The sequence below is a fragment of the Passer montanus genome, unplaced genomic scaffold (assembly GCF_014805655.1).
Source record: "Passer montanus isolate IOZ18808 unplaced genomic scaffold, ASM1480565v1 scaffold15, whole genome shotgun sequence".
NCBI lineage: Eukaryota > Metazoa > Chordata > Aves > Passeriformes > Passeridae > Passer > Passer montanus.
The window spans coordinates 208,702-229,187 of record NW_024362051.1 but is presented as its reverse complement, the minus strand read 5'-3'; the positions used below and the strand labels follow the sequence as shown (position 1 = coordinate 229,187).

General features: G+C 39.1%; 1 protein-coding gene and 1 long non-coding RNA gene across 2 annotated transcripts in view; one reads left to right on the top strand and one right to left on the bottom strand.

The window, feature by feature from the left end:
* The window catches only part of LCP2 (lymphocyte cytosolic protein 2), a 28,039-nt gene extending 8,555 nt beyond the window's left edge, over positions 1 to 19,484 (bottom strand). Inside the window, exons 1-13 of the mRNA XM_039701762.1 lie at positions 18,338 to 19,484; positions 15,469 to 15,531; positions 12,886 to 12,932; positions 7,375 to 7,443; positions 6,383 to 6,414; positions 5,288 to 5,322; positions 3,838 to 4,039; positions 2,993 to 3,093; positions 2,062 to 2,131; positions 1,710 to 1,793; positions 914 to 939; positions 810 to 829; positions 602 to 706 (exon numbers count right to left, since the gene is read on the bottom strand). Of these exons, the coding sequence (XP_039557696.1) occupies positions 602 to 706; positions 810 to 829; positions 914 to 939; positions 1,710 to 1,793; positions 2,062 to 2,131; positions 2,993 to 3,093; positions 3,838 to 4,039; positions 5,288 to 5,322; positions 6,383 to 6,414; positions 7,375 to 7,443; positions 12,886 to 12,932; positions 15,469 to 15,531; positions 18,338 to 18,415 (932 nt within the window). The 5' untranslated portion in view covers positions 18,416 to 19,484. The remainder of the gene's footprint in view (positions 1 to 601; positions 707 to 809; positions 830 to 913; positions 940 to 1,709; positions 1,794 to 2,061; positions 2,132 to 2,992; positions 3,094 to 3,837; positions 4,040 to 5,287; positions 5,323 to 6,382; positions 6,415 to 7,374; positions 7,444 to 12,885; positions 12,933 to 15,468; positions 15,532 to 18,337) is intronic.
* Positions 8,256 to 16,757, top strand: LOC120498718. The gene is made up of 3 exons (XR_005626717.1): positions 8,256 to 8,331; positions 11,092 to 11,157; positions 16,405 to 16,757. It is a non-coding gene; the product is annotated as an uncharacterized LOC120498718 (long non-coding RNA).
* Positions 19,485 to 20,486: the final 1,002 nt, after the last annotated feature.

The window sequence follows — 20,486 nt, the reverse complement described above, 5'->3', positions numbered from 1 at the left end:
TTGAATTCATAATATTTGACAACACTGCTGGAGCACATCATAACGACATCAGGCTTTGCTTCGCTGATCAATTATGCTGGCTGGTTAGCAGATCTCAATTATTTCTTCTCTTGTTTGAAGTACAGTCAGTGTTCAGCCCCAGGTGCTCTAGAAAAGGCTGGGGAATGATGCAGTTCTGCTAAGAAAATGCTGCTGCCTGTTAAGAAGCAGCTTTGCAGGCTAATAAAATCAATGGGATGAAAGTACAATTTTCCTTTTCTAACACCCTTAAACAACAGCAATAGAACTCATGTAAGAATGTTCCCTAGAGCAAGAACTTGCTCTGCTGGAAGAAACAAGGATCATCTATATCTTTGTACAGCTTGGGAGTGAGTCATGCCCCACGTAATGGCTCTTCCAGATATGACTGGAGAGTTTTTCTGCATTCACACCTTTCTGCAGCTTCAAGCACATCCTGTGCATATTAATGAACCAAAACTTTGATACCCACAGACCCTGCTGTCATGCAGTACCAGTAAATCAGACCATCCTGTGTTGCTTGTGCATATTTTTGTTAAATTTCATTTCTTCTTTACTGAATTTCAATCACACAAGCACTTACTTCCCAGGGCTTTGCTTCCTTAGAGGAGGTGGGTTGCCTCTTTCATATCTGTCACTTGGTGGGACAGGAGGTTTTGGCATCATTGCTAACTGTTCTCCCAGGGATCTAAAACAGAGTGAGATGATGAAATAAAGTCAAAATCTGCTTATTAAAAAATAACTGGGGAATACTGGCAATGAGAGGATCATTTGCAAAGAACAAATCTTACCTTAGCTGTGAAACCAGAGGCTGTAAAACAAGGAATAGTTAAGAGAATATGTAAGTGTATCCAAATAGGCAAAAACTATCAATAATCACAAAAAAAAAAATTACCTTTTCAGGAATGCCTGGCTTCTTCCCTGAAAACAGTAAAAGCTTACATTTAGAAAAAGTGGAAGTTAATTAGTTAAACTTCCTATGAAATAAATGAGTTTTGAATAAAATTGAAAGTTAATCTTGCTGGTTGAAGAAATCATATCCTGAGATGTAAACCACAAAAATATTTTGGCTTTGCAAGTGATGGTAAAATTGCAATCTCTTTCCCTATTGGAGGGAAATTTAAACATTTTCAACATGGCACATGTCACAATCACATTATCTAAGGTTCAGCTTTGAACTACTGGATACTTTCTTGCCATTATGTAACAGATAAAAGTTTAGATAATAAATAAAATTGTAGAGTCATATCTGTAGATGTTTTATATAATGTGGTTTTCAGGTCTAAAGGAAATGCCATTTTTTTCTGTCTTATTAATTCTCAGCCTTCTTTTAAGTCTGTTGCCACATTACCTACAGCAGTGTATGCAGAGTTTCATTACCTTTGTATGCAAAGGTGGTTTCTTCCTTAACCTACTAAATATTTCCTTGTTCAATCACCTAGGTGTACATCAAACCTTTATTGCACAGGGTTCTCATAATGTATTTCTGTTCACCTGTCTGACCCGGCGTTGCTGTTTTCTGCATGAAATTTCTCTCCCACTTTGTAAGCTCTCCTCACACCATTTATTTATAAACATATTACTTTGATTACATTTGGTTGAGCCTTTTTCTTTTGCATTAATTATATACAAACTGATGATTTTCAGTAATTAAAGCTACCCCAGTGATATTAATGTGAGCAAATACTGACCTGATCCTGGGCTGTCTCTTTCATATGGGGGAGCAAGGCGATCCAGAGAGGGTTTGGTGCTTCTGTCTATGGAAGGAGCTGGGGCTAAACACAACAACTGTGTGAGATCATTTGCTGGTACAGGTCAATATATCTTTATTTTGCATAGATTAGAACTGGTGTTACTTCTTAAAACAACAATTCAACAACTCATACCCCTGTATGAGTACAATTGTATGAGTACAGTTGTTCTTAAAACAACAATTCAGACTCCTGCATGAGTAGCAGAAGAGAGTGGGACTGAGGGAAAAGAGGAAGAAGTGCTGCACAGGCTGTGGGAAAGCTTTACAAAGAGAACACCAGCTGTACTCACGTTTCAAAGGCTTCATGTTTCTGTCTCTGCTCAAGTCGTTGTTGCTTGGTGGAGGAGGGAAAGCTGGCAGCTAGAACAGATATTCCACAAGTGGTTAAAATGTGTCTTCACCTTTCTGTTTGGAGTATATTAACCCCACCACACTCATCTGCCAGTCTTGGGTGGCACAGCATAAGGAGCAGGTCTCTGCTCACTGCAGGGAGGACAGTGAGCACGCACCCTCCTGAAGCAAGACCAAAATCAGTGATTTTTGTTGGATGCAGAATTGCCTCCATCTGCTGTGCCTCCCAACACTCCAGTGAGATGTCTCCTCGGGAAGGGAAGGTGTATTGTCAAAGGAAAGAACTCCAACAACACTGCTGTATCTCTGTGACACTGCATCAGCCCCTCCATCACATCCTAAACCTTTACTTGTGTAAACATTGCTAGGTTTAGAGTACATCTGTTATGGCAAACACTGAACCTATGGTCTCAGCTGTCAACAGCACAAGAGCTTTCAGTTTTGAAGTATTCACTGCAGGAAAGAAAGGAATCAAATCTTGGTCATCAACATTCTGATTACACAGTCTCTTATCTGGTCCTAATTCAACTGGGTAAGTGCTAGAAGTATAGCTTGGAAAAATATAACCTTGTTTTCAAAACAGACATATCCCTTAAAAATATATAATTGATGTGGGAGAGGCATTCACAAGTAGGAGTATATCTCCAGTGTAAGAATCAATGAAGTAATATAAAATAATTAAATATATTTCTCCCATGAAATTGAATTGTTCCTTGAACAATGACCACCTTGTAACAGAGTTCGAATCTATTTTGATAGATTTGATAGGCTTCCTCTTCATACACTAGGTGAATAAAAATGGCCCTACACTTGGACTCCTAAGAAGGTCCTGGGGTAGAAAATAGGTGAGATATTAAGACAGGAACATACAGTAGCACTTCTTCCCCCAAATGAGGCTGGGCCAGGTCGGTGGGGTGGTACTGGAGGCTGATGTGGAGGCTGATGTGCTGATCTGGTTGTTGTAGGTCTGTCTAAAAAAAAAACAGAAATCCCAAACTAAACAACTACACAGAATTTGGTTATTATTATTAATAGTCATTCTATCTTTATGAGAAAGAGCCCATACAAAAACCTGGCTACTGAAGTTAATAAACAAGACACTGCTGTAGGATTTGACTGGCAGCAGCTTTAGCATCAGTGTTGTGTTGGGAGTTCCAGGCTGGTCTGTCCCTGGGGGTGATCCCCTGCCAGGCTCTGGGCCACAGGATTTATTTCATTCCCTGCAGCACCGTGTGTGAAACACCAGCCAACCTGAATGGCAGCTTTGTGCTCCTGAATGGACTCCACAGCTCCAGGCTGCTGAGGATTCAGACATAAAACAATGACAGGCAGGGACAGCTGATTGTTCTTTTCCCAAGTTTCACTAGAGTTTTTTTGGCATTGCTGTGACAACCTGCTCTGTCCAAGGTTGCACTGCTAAAGCTACTGCAGCGTGTAATGTGTGTGACTTCATACAGGTGCAAATCAAAGGCCAAGTAATGCACACATCACACAAAACTAATCTTTATTCCAACAGAGCTTGTCCAAAGTAGAAAATGTAACTTTAAAAGTCACAAACTCACAGCGTTTGTATCACTAAATCTTACTTATGAACTACACTGTTACCTTCAAGGAAAAACCTTCCATATTCCATTATCAGCCACCTAAAATGTGGCTCATAACATGGGAAAATCTAATTTGTAAATTATTAATAGCACTTAATTTTTAGTAATTACCTATATAATCTGTGCTGCTTGGCAGTGACTTGGCAGGAAATATGACACTGTGATGTGCTTCTTCATTATTGGATGGAGGTGGCTCATAGCCATCACTGTCATGTTCCGCTTCCTCAGGTTCCTCTGTTGGTGATTCATAGTCAGCCTCATCTTCCTTTTCCTGGTCTTCATCAGGGCTTTCATAGTCATCATCATCATCATCCTGGCAAATGAGCATAAAAAGTGGATGCTGGAAGAGAGCACTAAACCCTGCAGAGCAGTTTCCTTGTGGCCTTTCACCTTGTGGTCTTTTCTGGAAAATACCAAACTTTCACAACCAGTTTGAGGGGGAAAAATCTGTTGAAATAATACAGGGAAAGGAGGAAACATTCCACTAATGCATGGAGCACTCAAGAGCTCAAGAAAGGAAACAAATCTCATTCGATGACAGTGAGTGCAGTGGGAGGTCAAGAAAAGGTGCAAGTTTGCTGAAATGCATGAAGTGTTTTAGGGAACAGACAAAGCACCAGAAAACCAGCCAGTGCTTGTAGGAACACAGTGGAGCAGCAGTTGATGCTGCTGATATTCATTCTTGCTTTCTAACGGGCCCTCTACAGCATGCAACCTAACTTGTGAAAATAATTCATTAAAACTGAGGTCTTTGGTTTGGGTCTTGGTGTCCTCCTGACCCAAACCAGCCTCGTTTGCAGGACCTCACAAGGGGACAGTGTCAATATGGTCACTGCACATCTGTGCAATCTGCCAAGGCTGGAGAGAAAAAGAACCCTCCATTTGTCATTGGTACCACAGCTGGAATTTCCAGAGTCCTCTGCCCTGGCACAGAGCCCACGTGCTCTGTAGGTGGTTACTTTTATCTCTTGTGCTCGCAGAATACCAGCAAATCTCCTGTGAACTTAGTAACAAGAGGCTTCTAAAAATGCCTCTCCCTCTTATTTTTGGACAAAAGCCATTAGAACGGGTTAGCCTCAGAGATCTTCATAGACTCAGGCTGTGCATCAGCAGCTGGGGTGGGTGTGTTTCACCTGAAGACCTTGTTGAGGCATTTCCTATGCCAAAAGGAGCTTCTGCAGGCTAAATGGCTTTTTTTAAAAAATACTGTTAAACAAGTTGGCTCTAGAGAATAAAATGGCAAGGATTTGCCATTGAATAACACAGCAACCTTGCACCTCTAGCCACCTCATTTAAGAGCTTGAAACAGGCGTGTAAAACTCAGCTGTGGTTCTCTGGGGACTTGATCATAGCTTGGGAGCCTCTATCGAGCAGTGGAATAGGAAGGCAATTCTGAATTTCTGGGGAGAACCTTTTCTCAGTGAGGAATTCTGTATGCAGCCACTCCCACCATTCCTGCTCCTGCTTGTCCTCCCCAGCTGCCCCAGCTGTGCTGCCCAACAGCCAGGGCAGGAACAGAGAGCCCTCTGAGCCAGGGGGTTTTCTTCACCCAAATACTCACAAATGAAGACCAGCCACCATCATCCTGAGCGTACCCTGTGCAAAGAAACACAACCACACATTTCTGAGCATGGACACCTTTGTCAGAGATGTAACAACTTGACACAAAGTGTGCCAGAGGTTTCACAGCGACTTCTGGGAGCCAGAGAGAAGTTTGATAAGATGATCCATGTTTACCCCAAAAGAATTTTCTACCAAGGTCATTGATATAGAAATCAAGAAAGGAAGAAGGAGAAATAAGAGAAACCTGCAACTGCCCGTTCCAGTGAGCACTTTGTCTCTCATGACCAATGAGCAAAGTGTAAATGCATGAGTTCTGTAAGAATGTATAAAAAGCATGCATGCTAGAATAAAAACAGGTTTGAAGCCTTCTGAAAATGGAGTGTGCTGCTTTGTGTTGTGACCATCAGAACTACGACAAGAACAAACCCAGCAAATGCCAGGTGAGTTCTGGACCTCAGTGTGTGCCCCAGGAAGGAACTGTTCTTTCAGAGGCAGGCTGGCACTGATGAGGGCACATCCTGATTCAAAACCAAGATAAAGCTGCCCTGCTGTGACACAGCCTGGGTGCTGGCACTTCAAGTTTGTCCCACTTAATCCAATTTAAATTGTATAATTTGAAGCAAAATGCTTTCAGAATGAGCCCAGACTTCTTATTTAAGACTTCTTCTTGTTTGAGACTATTTTAGCTTTCATAAAAGAAGGGTTTGGTGTTTTTTTTAATTTCAGCTTTCCTCTCTAATACAGTGATGCTAGGAGGAAAGGCAGGGGTCGAGATGTTGGAACAGAAATATATAAGCACTGATACAATTTATTGGGTTAAATAAAGACATTTTGTCTATTCTCAGGTAAAAGTCTCTGCTTTTGCCTTACTTCACCATCTTTTCTCATTAAAAATACTTTTTCTTACTTGTTGTCCTGCATCTACACTTTTCCTTTTTGAAACTTCTTTATTCTCCCATATTTTCATTTATTGTTTTGGATTTTTGGTTCCTAACCCTGCTCCCCTCTGTTGACTCTGCTCTGCAAGTATTAATTTAACATTTTAATATTTTTAAACACTTCTTGTTGTTAGGGTCTGCCAGTATTCACTTACCTGTGTTTTCTGGAGATTTTTGTGTTTGGGCCCTGTAACAAAGGCACAAAAAATAAATTATTTCTATTAAATGTTTGATGCTTCTATTGCAAATAAAGGCAATAGTTCACTAGTAGAAATAGTTCACAGTAGAAAGAAGTTTACATAGATGAGTTTAACTCTGCCCAAAATGCCAAAAACACATCAGTTGATATTTACATAGAGGGCCCTCATAAAATCTAAACTGTTTCAAGAAGAATTTAAGTCAGAGAAGTGGAGTGGTTTGAAGCAAGGAGACTCAGTAAATACATTTACCAGTCCTGAAAAGAGAAACTTCAACATCAAGCTCATAAATGTAAGGTTAAATAAGGTTTTTATGGTTTTCAGTTCTAGTTTTGGATTCTAGTGAATAGAAATGTGTAAAATGTTATCAGATGATGCCAAACCATGTTATGTAGACTGGACTTGGTTTTCATTGGGTAGGGACATAAATTGTTCTTTTCTCATAGAATGTTCTTGCAATGTTTGCTCTTCTTCTATTGTGAATGTTATAGTCAGTGACAAATATTAACAATTAAAGAGTAAGACATAAATTGTTCTTTTCTCATAGAATGTTCTTGCAATTTTTGCTCTTCTATTGTGAATGTTATATTCAGTGACAAATATTAACAATTAAAGGGTATAATGATGTATAGATCTGTGGAATGCATTAATGATGATTTATTAATAATATATGCCTAGGCTTGATGGCCTTCTTAAGGGCTGTGTGCTCAGCTGGAAAATTGCATGAAATGTGCAAATGTTACTTGGTTCTGGACATGGCAGAAGTGTTTGGGGTGTTCATGGGCTCAGGATTTGGTATTTAATATCAGATGGCATTAATGAAACAGAGCTTTATTTTATAGAATTTCCAAGCTGCATTTGTGATCCAGGCATTATTGATCAAATGAAAACCAGTCCAGAAAAGATCTATCTGAAGGCTTTGAACAAGAAAGCTGAGTTGTCTTACTCACCATTTTGGAAGGAAAGAGGAGAGCCTCCCTTCATTTTTGTTGATTTCTTGGCTTAATTTACTTACAATACTATTGGACAGAAGAACAAAAATAGTTTAAAAAAAAAAAAACCTTGAAACCCATCACTTGTCAAAGCAGCGAAATAATTTTCTTTGCCATTATCCCTCAGTATTTGTTAAATTTAATCTGGTAACTCATTATTATTATTTACTAAATGGTAAAAACACTGAATTTACCATTCAATTGCTAAGTTGTGCTACAGCATATCCAACTATAAACTAGACTCTTTTTCCCTTGGTAAAACCCCAAATTGTTGGATTGTTTGTAAAAACAAACATTAAACCCAGCAAGCCTTAGGATTTTTGGGTGTTGTAGACATCACACTGCTTCAAATAATGGCCATGTCATTTGTATGATTTTGCATGAAAAAAGGCAAATAATACTTCAGGAAAACAGAGCTGCAAAACCAGGGATTAAATGTTCCCTAAAACTCTTCTCTATTCCTTTTGTGTTCCTTCCTCTGCAGCCAAGCAATCCCTCCAGAAGAGAAGGGGAAAGGCTGATCTAATTTCATGTTTTAATACATTTTCGGGGCATGGCAGAAATATTAATGGAATATCAAGAGGCTGTAATTTTATGCCTGGAGAGATCTTTCCCAGTGGAGGACAGTCAGTGCTGAGATTCACAGGGCTAATTCTACTGAGACACCAGAATTCTGCTCTGCTACTAACGAAGTTTGCCTCTATGACTATTTTGTTTCAAGGAAAGCTTGGGATGAGCCATGATCTGATTCTGAACTGTCATTATTTCTTATTGAGGAACATCCAACTTCAGTGTTGTTTCCTTTTGCTGCAGGGAATAAGGAAGTTGCTGTGTGAACAATAAATTCCATGTGAGACATCAGGAAATGTCCTGGGGTGAGCAGTGCCCTGCACACATCAGTGCTTTGGTCAAGAAGTGAGTTATGGAATTTGTCTGTGGCTTATTCCCTGCTGTAGAAGAGGCAGAGGATCTTTCAGAATGTCTTGGGTTTTTTTTTTCAGCTAAAGAAGTAAAATGAAGTTCTCTGGTTTTGGAGCTAATAATTCCTAGAGTTCAGACTTCCCTGGGTGTGAATGCGACCTGAGTGTTTGGAAGCTTTCTGGACTAAACCTGGGCTGGCTGCTATGAGCATTTACACCAACTGGTTTTTGAGGAAAAACTGAGAGGCAGAAGTTGATCATCTTATCTTGCTGCCAAAAAAATAATCATATCATGCTTAAAATACAGTGTCTAATTTTCACTTCTAGTTTATTTGAAATGCTTCAAACCAATGGCTCAGAGGGTTTATTGGAAGAAAGCAAGTTTTAGGAAGGTCAGTCTTTACAAGAAAGGTTCTCAGGGAAGATTGGTGCACTGAGCAGCTGAGCCTGTCACCCTGTGAGGAAGGAAGTACCAAAACCACACTGCTCTCTGAGCTGTGGGAGTGGATGATAGGAGAGGATAAGGCAATAGCACTTGCAGAAAATGTTACTCAGACTTCTCATTCTCTTTCTACCTCCTCCACCAGTTGCTAAAGTTAAAACTGGCAGGAAGTTGAAATTTTTTAAAAAACCCACACAACCAGCCCCCAAAGCAGCACTCCAAAACTGGCTTTTGTTCACTCAGCTGCAGATACTGTTGACATGAGTAGAATCCACTCTACATGTATTGGGACAAAGGGCTTAAGATGGGTAAGGGAGGTGGAAGACAAATTTCTCTGGGGCCAGGAGGCTGCACAGTTGCACATTGAGCGCTGTCAGAAGCATGGATGGTGATCCAAGTCTTTGGTTTGGCCTTGAGAAGACTGCTGGGCAGATGCAATGCTGTGTTATTGACTTCAAAACAGACTGAACACCAGTTCTGTCCAAACCTTTAGACCCCAGCTGAGAGCATGTGTGCACATGCACTGGCATCTTTTACCTTTTTGATAGAGAAAGTGCAGATTTCTCAGTTTTTATGTTTGCACTTTTACTCTTCTGAAAGTAGAACGACGTTCAGACTGTGCCACGTTTGCAGCCTCTGGCTGTGTCACACTGAGCTGGCAGATGCCAGGAGTGCAATCATGAGCTTTCTGCTGCTGGAAATTTCTGCCAGTGCTGTGGGATACACTTTGGAGTGCTGTGGGAGATGCCTTAAGATTTTTCCACAAGGCTGGAAATTCCAGATCTCAGGTTTGCCATAAACCTGCCACTGGAATAGCCAGAAGGATCAACAGCATCTTGAAAATTTGGAACCCTTTTCTCTCAAGATAGCAAACAATAGGAGACTAATTCCAGTGTTTATATCATGGTTCAGGTGTCAACCAACCACCAGTGTTATTTTCAATGAAATCTTTGCTTTTTCTGCTTATGAATTCTGACCACAGTAAGTAAGGCACATTCTGTTGAATGTGCTTTAAAATATTTTTCAAGACTTAAATTTGTTCTCCACAAGTATAAAATTTCATTACCTTCTCTGACTGGCAGTAGTGCTAAGGAACAATAGAAAAACCCTGTTTTTTCTCTTAAGCTGCAAATTGGCCTCTTGCTTCATTAGATTTATTATTAAAATGTTAGTAACACCCTCATGATTATGTCAGGAACGATGGTCAGTGTCTGCTCTGTGTAAAATACACAAAATCCCTTCCCAGTCTCACCAGTGTTTCTCTTTCAGGACTGTTGTTTGTGAGGATTCGAGTGTGTATCTAAACATAGTGATATTAATATTAACTTTTTTTGCCAAGTTTTCCAGAAAGAGTTCAGCCCTCTTTAGTGTGCTAAAGATTTTAAGAAGTATTTTCATTTTCAAAATAGTGCTTAAATTTGTGGTTTTTTGGTTTTTATAAAGAAGCCAGAAGTTTTCTGAAGACATGCACCTGTAACAGGGCTGGTGGAGATGAATTTTCAAAATAATAATTCATTAGTAATAACAGAAGGTTGTAGAGTTTGACAATTAGATTCAGGAAATGACCTGTCATACCTTGTAATGACAATTGTGACCTACTTTTGATTCTTGAAAAGTCACAGAATCATCCCCAAATAATGACACAGTTCTGTTCAAGCCCTGAGCAGTGGCTTTGCTCAGATACACGTTTAGCAAGCCCACACCCAGCTCAGGAGTCCTGTACAGATGCAGTCTGTGCTTTGCAAACCTTGTGTGATTCCAGGTGCTGCCTCCATGCAGGTCAGAATATTCCTGCTAATTTACTGAGGAACAATCTCTCTTGTTAATTTAACTTTTATTCATTTGGTCACCGGCCAAGGCTGTAACACCTGATGTTTATATTAAGCTTTTTGCAGGGTATGCTCAGGTTTTAGCACTGCTATTAAGTATCAGGTAGTGTAACTATAAAATGCTAATGCCTCTTTCAGCTTGTAGAAGAACTCTTGCTACAACCAGCTGAGGTTTGCATTATGATACAAAAGAAAAGTGTGAATGTGTTCTAGCAGAAATCACCAGCCAGAACTTTGTGTTTCGATTAGGGTGTGGAGATTCTGAAGCAAAGAAATTAATGTTTTAAAAAATGGCAGCTGCTTCTGCCCATTAATTCTATCCAGGAGGGCTGTTTTGGGGTTAAGTGGATTTTTGGTTTATTGTTGTTGTTGAGTTTTTTTGATTTTTTGGGGTTTTTTTTTGGTGGTTGGTTGGTTGGTTGGTTGTCTTTGGTGAGAACCAGTTCTCTTCCCTAGTAAAGTTCTAAATTCTTGTTTTAAACAGTGTCATTACATGGAGGACCTTTCTGAATGTATAACCACCATATTCCAGTGAATATTTTGCTTGTTTGTAAGTATGAAAAAGTTCCAGAGCTTTTCTTCAGATTTAAATATCCACTTATTTATTCAGTTCCTCAAGCTGTGCACCAAGCTTCACTCTTCTTTTAAAGTTCTTGATTTCAAATTCTCTTCTTGTTGGGAAATCCAAAAGATCTGAGTGAAAAGGCTGTTCAGTTTCTGCTGGGGTGTAACACATAGAAACCCAGAAGACCTGTCTAAAAAGGCTGTTCACTTTTTCTGGGTTGGGAAAATCAAACTCTGAGCTATCAATGGCTTCGATGAGGAGGTTGAAGCACCTCCACATGGTTAGATTTCATTTTAGTGCTTCATCTGTGGCATTAATATCTCTGGTATGTCTGAGTTTATCAGACCATCCACTGACTACATTTCTCTCACGAATTCGAAAGGAAATCACCAGAAGTTCTCAATATTAAAAGCTCAGACAATGAGAACAAGAGGTAATTCTGCCAAAGGACTGCTAAGGTGGGACAAATTATCAGAGAATTACAAGTTCTACAGTATGGTTAGATGAGTCTGTCACTGACAATCTGGTCTATCATCAACACTGTTAAATGTTTCTTTTAATTGAAAGTGAGTTCAGAAATTCTGAGATATCAGAGCATCTTCTTTAAATAATATCTGGACCTCCTTACTAACATATTGTACACCACCAACCCCAACTATTAGGATATTTATTATGTGAAAAAAATAGATGTGATTTTAAGAAATATGTCACATGCAAGGCTCTCAAATTCAGTCCTTCATATCTGATCTGAACAAGGGTGTCCTGCTGGGTACAGCTGTTCCCAACAGCTCACCCATGAGCACAAAATTTTTCAATACTCTTGTCTTCCCCAAAACACCTTCCACAATCTCTGATGCAACAGAAAAGGCAAAGCAAACTGTATCTTGTGTAGCAAGATCAAGTTATCCATGAAGGGAGGGAGTCTGGAACTGGGAAATGAGCAACAAAGCCACAGCCCTGCTGGAGCACCTTAAATTCCATTTTTTCCTCCCTCCTTTGTTTGAAGAGCTCCCTGTGTCTCATGGTTAGAAACCTTCTAACCTCCAGCTTAAATAGGTAGCACAGAGCTCAGAGCAAAATAAAATCCTTCATTTTTCACCATGAAATATTAGAAGAAGCCAATTTCTCTTACTCAGTATTGACTTAATGGGATTCTTTTTCTTCATTAAGTAACTTCTATGAAATTATGGAAGCTACTGAGATGAACTGGAAACTTTTTCAAGGCCTAATCCACAGAAGCTGAGAAAAGCTATTGAACACTGAATCACATGGTCCAGACTGATTTCTCTTGAACACCCACCTAAAGCAAAAGCACATGAAAACAATTTCAAATTCTCAGCTGTTGTGGACATAACTGACTTTTTTTTCCTTTAAGTTAAAGTCAACAGTTAAGCAGTGAACTGTTAAGTCATACTTCAAAGGTAATACTTGCACCAAAGTTTAACCTTTGTGGAGCTGCTGTCAGTCAGAGAATTTATGCACGAGTTCTTTTGAACATCCCCCAGACAATCTTCTTGTATTGTATCATTTTGCTTGAGCAGTCATGACAAAACTCATTTTATTTTGGAATATTCTTCTTTTTCTCTCAGTACACTCAAATAAACAAGTCTCTAACCAATCACTCACAAATCATTTGCCTGATATTTCCTATGAGACTTCACTGCTAAACAGCTAAAATAATTTTTAACATTAAAATAGTTTGACTTTACTTACGGCACTCTGAGCTTTGGGAATTTCTGAATATCATTTTCAGACATGTTCTGGAAAGGAAACACATGGGATATGTGACAAAATTGTCCCTGGAACACCCTGTGACTGATCCAAGTGAGTCATACACATATATTCAAAATGTGGCATGAATTCATGTGGTATTTATGTGACTTCAGAAGCCAGGTATATTGAATTCCTTCGTGTCTGCACAGTGAAATTAGGCAAGACTGTGCATGATTGCAAAATTTCAGAGTAGAACTGTAAAGTTTAAAATACAGAACCTTTGGCTGGAGTGTTGTTCTAAGAACCTTATCTGCAACAGAGTACGTGAAGAATCCCATGTTCTAGGGGACACAGAGCTAGAAAACTCCTTGGACTTAAAAGCAGCCTCAGCAGGCTAAAAAATCCTTCCAGAGCCAGGGATGGGGGGAGGATGTTTGTTCCCCCTAGAACCTAAATAATCCTAGAACCTAAAAAAACTAGAACCTAAAAAATCCTCCCAGATCCAGGGATGGGGGGAGGCTGCTTGTTCCCCCTCAGCCCCTGGACTGAGGTTCCTCCTAACTGAGATGTGTCTGGAAACCTTTCCTGATGCTCCTGCAGTCATCCCTTCTCTTCCTCCAGCATCTGCAAGTCCACAGTTAGGACAGATTCAGGCATTATGAAGAGTTTGGATTTTGTTGATTTAGTGTTTTATTTAGTTAATTACAAGCTTTATGAATTCTCTTTGGAACAGGGATGGTAGTCTGGTTCTTTTGGTCTTTTTTACCTAACAATAATAGGTTTCTAATTAGACATTGGTTCACAAAGCTGTCAGTGTCAAAGGACAGAACAAATCCTATCTGTGTTTTTCCACAAAATTTTGCCTCTGGGAGGAGTGAAACACAGGCAGAATGTCCTGCTTTTATGGAAATGTCTTGCAGTACTTCCTGAAGAATCATATTTTTTTTCTAAAGGCTTTTTAAGCTTCTCTCTAGAGTTCTATTCTGGTGATAAATCTGACAAATATTAGAGGTATAAACTCTTTTACAAGAGCACATTTCTGTTTTAAATAATAGAAAATTTTATTAGAATAAGTTACATGGAACCCCTTTGGCATTATTCCCACTGCATCTCAAAAGGGTTTTCCTTGTGGTAGCCAGTGGACACAGAAAGTTGACTCTGAAATTAGGATGTTATTCTGATTAATTTTAGAGCAACATTTTTACACCAGGTTTATCATGTAGATCTGACAAGAGCTACAAACCCAGCAGAACTCAGCCTGAACAGCTGCTTCTGAGCAAAAAGATGTTTCTTAGGAAAACCATTCATAAAGAGAAGTGATTTTTTTCCAGATTGCTTTGTACTCTGGAATATTTTATTGGACATCTTCCTCTGTGGTTCTGTTTAACAAGTGAACCTTTTCCTTTTTTTTTTTTCCATTATACAATTGCCAAGCAATTCAAAAGCTTAAAAAGAGTCTGAGCAGAGGTGAGCAGCTGCTTGGCTTGCTCAGTAGAAAACATCCTTCAAATCTGCTGGGAGCCTCTGGAGAGCTGCTGCACTCAGCTAATTACAGAAAAGTCTGGAAATAACAGAAAATCACAAAAATCACTTAGAAATCACAGGGTTATTGCACTCTCTATTTGCACCTCACAAACTCCCAGGATGTCATTGTGCTTCCAGAGGCAGAAGTCCCACTCAGTGCTTGAGCTGAGGAGAATCTCCTGGGGCTGGTAGAACAAAGCCCATGACACACCTGAATCATGCTCACTGCACCCTCCAGCAGCAGGGAGGGCTCAAATCCTGGTCCTGCAACATGGGCTTGAAAAGTTTTATGTTTTGTTTCAATATTAGGACAAGTAAATGAAAAATACAAAACTTTAGAGGAGGTATGCAGAGATCTCCCCACTATAAGTAATTAAATAGAAAAAAAATATGACTTCTGGGGAAATAGAATGGTGAATGTTTGAAAATAAAAGTAAAAAACAGTAATACTAAAAGCTCCTATACATCTTTATGGATGTGTATTTAAGACCTGGAAACAGCTGCTATGCCAGTGGAAGTTATCAGCTTTTCTCTAAAATGAAACCAAGCCTTGAACAATGTTGATTTAAAGCCACTGGGACTTTGCTTACTAGTTTTGATGGTCTTATATTTTATTGCTTTTGTGTATTGCTACAGAAGAAATCTGATTTTATCTATAGAGGAATGAAGGAGTTATTCCAATGAAAGGCCAGTCATCCTGAGCAGGGCTGTGTCTTTAGTATGAGAGGATAATAAATAAAAGTGGGTTTTCTGTAGTTAATATTTGAAAACAAGAACTTTCCATATTCAAGAATTCAAGACAAGATTGTCTGTTTAGAACTTCCCTGTCAGTTTAAAAAATACTAAAAAATAGTCATATTGAACAACATGCTTGGGCTCCCAGCATTCCATATTTAATTCAAGTTGTCTGGCTGATTTTAGCAAAAGCATTTACTCCCATATTTATACCTCAGTAACCACCTGGAAGGTGGCTCTTCATCTGTCAGTGCAAAATAAGGAGGAGTCAGAAACATCACGTGGCTGGAATTTTACAGGAAGGAATTTTACAGCTCCACTTACCAAAAACCTCTGGCCATTTATGCTGTGCTTCCTCACCACTTTCTCACAGTCCTTGTACTTTAGCTGTCAATGAGAAGAAGGTGATTATTGCACCCTGAACTCTAAGAATCAATTAAGACACTTAAATATAATCTGGCTTTGAGTAGATGCTTTCAAGATATCTTTTTGTATGCTATGGCCTGCCTAAATGGCTCATTTTGTCCCATAAACATGGATTTTTATGACGGACATCCTTTTTAAAGGTTTTCATCCTTTTAGGAACACGTTATTCCTCACATTTACAAACCACCTCACCATTGCCTGGCCCAAAGAAATATCTGAAAAAATGGATTATTGTGGTACTGACTGGGATGAGCAGCTGCAAAAGCCCTACTATTATCCAGGAATGCTAAAGCTGACTGATCCCAGGCACAGAATTCATTATTGTGATCAAAAAGCTTTCACTTCTGGATGGAAATCTCATTTGTTAATCCTGGAAATGATCTATAATATTTGTAAAGCTTTTGCACAGGGTTATGTTTTCCAGTAGCATTTAGGACAAGGATATGCTCTTTAGAAGCTGCTCAGGTACAGGCTGACCACAGAGCAAGACAGGACATTTAAACATTTCCAACAGTTGTTCTGTTTGGTTTTGTTTGTTTTGTTGGGTTTTTTTTTAATTTGAACAGTAATCCCATAATGTAAGAACACAATTTATATGTCTTATATTTTTATTTATTTATTTATATATTTTTATTTTTATATATATTTATATTTATATTTATATTTATATTTATATTTATATTTATATTTATATTTATATTTATATTTATATTTATATGTAATTTTTGTGTGATTTTTATATAGTTATGTATATCTTTCTATAATTTTTATTTGATATTTGTATTTATATATTTATATTTATTATCTGGCGGTTTTCTGTTTCAACTTGGTCAGGTCCATATCAGAAGGAGCCCAAAGAGCAGCAGACAAAATGACTTTTGGAGACTTCGAGACAAAAGAATAACTCTTATTCTGTCTGAAACTTCAGTCAGTGGAAGTCCTGCAGGCCCAGGAGCCTGTGCTGCTGGGACAGCTCCCCCACAGCAGAGCAGCTCTTGCAGGGAGCTTTATTTCCCTTGCAGTTCTGTCCCTTTTTCATTTTAAGGTGTAACACTGTAACTGGCTGTACAGAGCCTGGAAACACCCGAACAGCAGAGAGGATTATTTCAGGAGCCACCTTCAGTTATTCATATGAAGAAACAGACCTAAATCAGGTAAATATTTTAGGATACAGATTAACACTTTTGTACAAGCTGAGGACTTAAACCTGTAAATAATTTCTTTCCTACAGTGAATGCTATCGTGATGTTACCAGCACAGATCTGTATGCAGAGGGAAGCAACACAGCACTGTGTTCAATCACTGTGTGTCAATCTTGAAATAATTGATAAAAATATCATTAAAATAATAATATGCTAAAAATAATTTATAAATATTAAAAAATATTGATATAGAATAATATTGAAAATATTGGAAACTATTATAAATGTTTAAAAATAATATTATAAAAATAATATTATAAAAATAATTGATAAAAAATGCTGTTTAGCTATTAGAAATAAACCTTGGAATATCCCAAATATGAACATCTTTGCTTTTTCTAAACAAAAAAAACCCCAGAAATTATTTGAAAATTTGGTTCATTCATTCTCTGAGTTTATCTCAGAGATAACATCTCTGAGTTTATATATATCTCTGAGTATATAACATTCTCTGGGTTTATCTCAGTGATAATACCTTGGAGTTTATATATATCTCTGAGTATAAATATGCTGTGAGTTTATCTGGGGATAAGATCTGGTCACTTGTGGCAGGTGCCCAGAGCTGGCTGACTTGGGCTGACATTCTCGTCTTACCCAGACTTTTTAGATGACCCAAACAGCTTTTGCCCTGGTTATCTCCATTCTGGAGAGTGTCCTGATCACTAGAAGGGAGGCACTACAGATAAATGTGCATTCAGTTATGGCAGAACTCACAGTTGATCCTTTCCTCACTCTTCAGAATATTATCATCAGATCTTACTGAAAGCCGTTTTTTCCTTCCTAATTTCTTGGAAATGATGGTCCAACTTCCCTCTGCACCGCTGCTGTAATGTTTTTCGTACTTGTCTGAAGTTACCTGTTGATAATGATCTCATCTGTTCCATCTCCAGTTTTTGGTTTCACTTTCCTGTGCCACTAACTCCCGCACCCTAAAATTAGGGGCTTGTGAGTAGTTGGCAGTTTCACTTCTCTGGAGATTTGGTAGACACAGATTCTATGTTTGATCTGCTCATCTTTATTAAGTAGTTCTGCATTCTACTATCAAACTTGCCTCAACTCCCCAGATTAGAGTCTCACAGAGTTGTAGGAGCCATTGAAAAAAAAAAAAAACCCTTCACGTTATTTCAAAATTAAGCCTGAGGTGTGCCAAGTTTTACAAGTCTAGCCATGGATGTGATTAACAAAGACATTCAGAGGTTCTTTCTTACACCCAGAAATTTGGCAAAAAATATCACTTCTGAAAATCATTGAAGATGAAACAGAAAACTTGTAATCTTCACACCTTAGTGCCTTCTGCAGCTGTTAACGTGTGTCACACCAACAAGCATTGTAGCAACCTGTTTATTTTCTCTAACTAAGCCACGAGTTTCTCTTATACTCAATTTAAAAATCCCTTTCAAGACCCATTTTCACTGACCGGTTGAGCCCAACTCTTCATTTGGCAGCGGTTTTGCTTTTAGTTCAGCAGCGAGCTTTGCCTGTTATAAAATGTCTGAATTCAGCCCAACCAATGTTCCAGCAGTTTGCTCCTCCATCAGATGAAGACAAAACACAGCCAAACTCACCGTCCTGAAATATTCTGCTAAGTCATCTGGGTCCCAGGTGAGCACGTCGGAGCGGTGGGGGACGTTCCGCAGGTCCATGGTTGGTTTTCTCCCCAGAGCACTCGGGAGTGTTCACAGCCCTGCTGCCAATGACACAGCCATGGATTCCCTCTCCGTGGCCACCTCCAAGGAATTCCTTGCCCAGCCTCCAGCTGCTTCTGTCAAGGAACTGTTCTGGTCAGTTGAAATTACGCTGTGAGTTCGTAGCACAGAGACACTGCTTCCTCTGGTACAAAATGGTCTCTTCTCTGAGAAGTTTCAGCTAGTCAGCCTCACCACTTCCTTTCTCTGAATATAAATAAGTAAACAAGGAAGCACAGCAGAGGCTTGAAAATGCTCTGCCTGCTACATAGAAGTAAATGCCTATGGACCCTAATTGCTTTTAATTGCATACATAAATATTTATTTATTTACTCACATTATACATGCATAAAAATATTGTCATATTTTCTGCATAGGTGTGGGTTACTCTTCTGGTAACCCCCCCCCACAAGAAGAAAATGTTCACTTAAGAGAAACTGCTTTAATTTACCTCAGTACCTGAAATATCCTTCTTTGTACAATTAAAGGTTATTGTCAGAGCTGTACATAATGAGGGACTAATGAATTAATGAGGGAATTACAGTCAGCATCCCTTCAAACAAAGAATCATTCAGTGAAACTAAAAATGTACAAGTTTATTTGAAAAATTATTCTGTTGCCATTGTATCAATAGTTCATTTTTTGGCTACTTCTTATGAGGATTTTTGTATCTGAAAATGAATCCACAAAACCATATTATTACCACAGGGACATGATAGACTTTCATGTGTCCTGCACAACCAATTCAGGCACCCTCCTATCAGCAGGTGCCTTTGCTGAGATTTCATTGAATAATTCCAATTATTCAATGTGTCTGGCTTTTCAAAACAGCCAGCAAGTCCATTCTCCCTTTTCTTGTTGTGGAGCCTCCTCCCAAAGCTGTGCTGCTGTGAGTCCTTGGGCTCACTGCTCCGTTAGACTGCACAAACAGTGGCAATTCCTGAGCCCCCTGCACTGGTAAGAATAGGGGCACAGTTCTGAAGCACTGGGAAGGAAATTTCCTCTTCTTTTTAAGAAAAAATGAAATGCATCCCTCTTGTTTCCAGTCACTGATGGCCTCCTAACCCTGTCTGCAATCTGCAGGTTGCACAGGAGTGCATTTATTGGAGATCAAACCTACAGGTTTTCACAGTAAGAGCTTTCCTTCTGAAATTCAGAGCCTGATTTAGAGTAGCGTACTTTTTCTGGAGAAATTCTGGTAAATGATGGCAGCATGGTATTTAAAACTCCCTGAAATTAAACTGCTGTCAGAGCTGTTCTAGGCAGAGTAGCATTTATCAAATACATGCTACAGCTGTGTTTTCTGGGTTCTTACTTGAAATTACCTGTGTGAATCATCTGAGGCATGTCCTGACAATATCACAGAAATATTATCACCTCTAGGTCTGGGGATGAAATAGGACTGAATGAGCTGGTGCCAAAGAATCCCCAAAGGAAAAGTCGCTTTGCTGGTGCGTTGTCAGCAGTGGGAAAGGGGAGGTTACACAACTACAGCTCAGCCATCCCATCACAGCCCCTGGATGTCACAGGGAAACAAGCAGGGAGACAGGAAGAAGCCTGTGTTAAATTTCTAATTGCTTATTTATTCTGTGTTTCATTACCTTCTAATCTGGTTTCTAGCCCAAACCCAGTGTAGCAGATCTAATTGCAATTGTGTTCCTCCTTATTTGTACTAATATGAAACTAATTAGTCTGGTGAAAATTTATGCTGGTGGTGTTACAGGATAATTACAGCATTGTTTTTTCTGATGCTGAGAAAGGAGGAAAGCAGTTACCTCTGAAGTGGATCTCCCAGGCTCAGAGCAGCTAACACAGAATTTCTAACACATGTATCTATTATTATTTGCCTGCATCCTGTCTGTGGCACTGAGTACACCATAGCTATGTGCAGATTTCATGCATTTCTTGCAAAACCCAGCTGCACACCAGCTTGAGCACTGTCTTTCTCTACAACTTCTTTTGTAACATCATAAGCACATCTGATGTGGTGTCCCAGTAAGGCTTGCTGAGGAAACATCACTTTGTATTT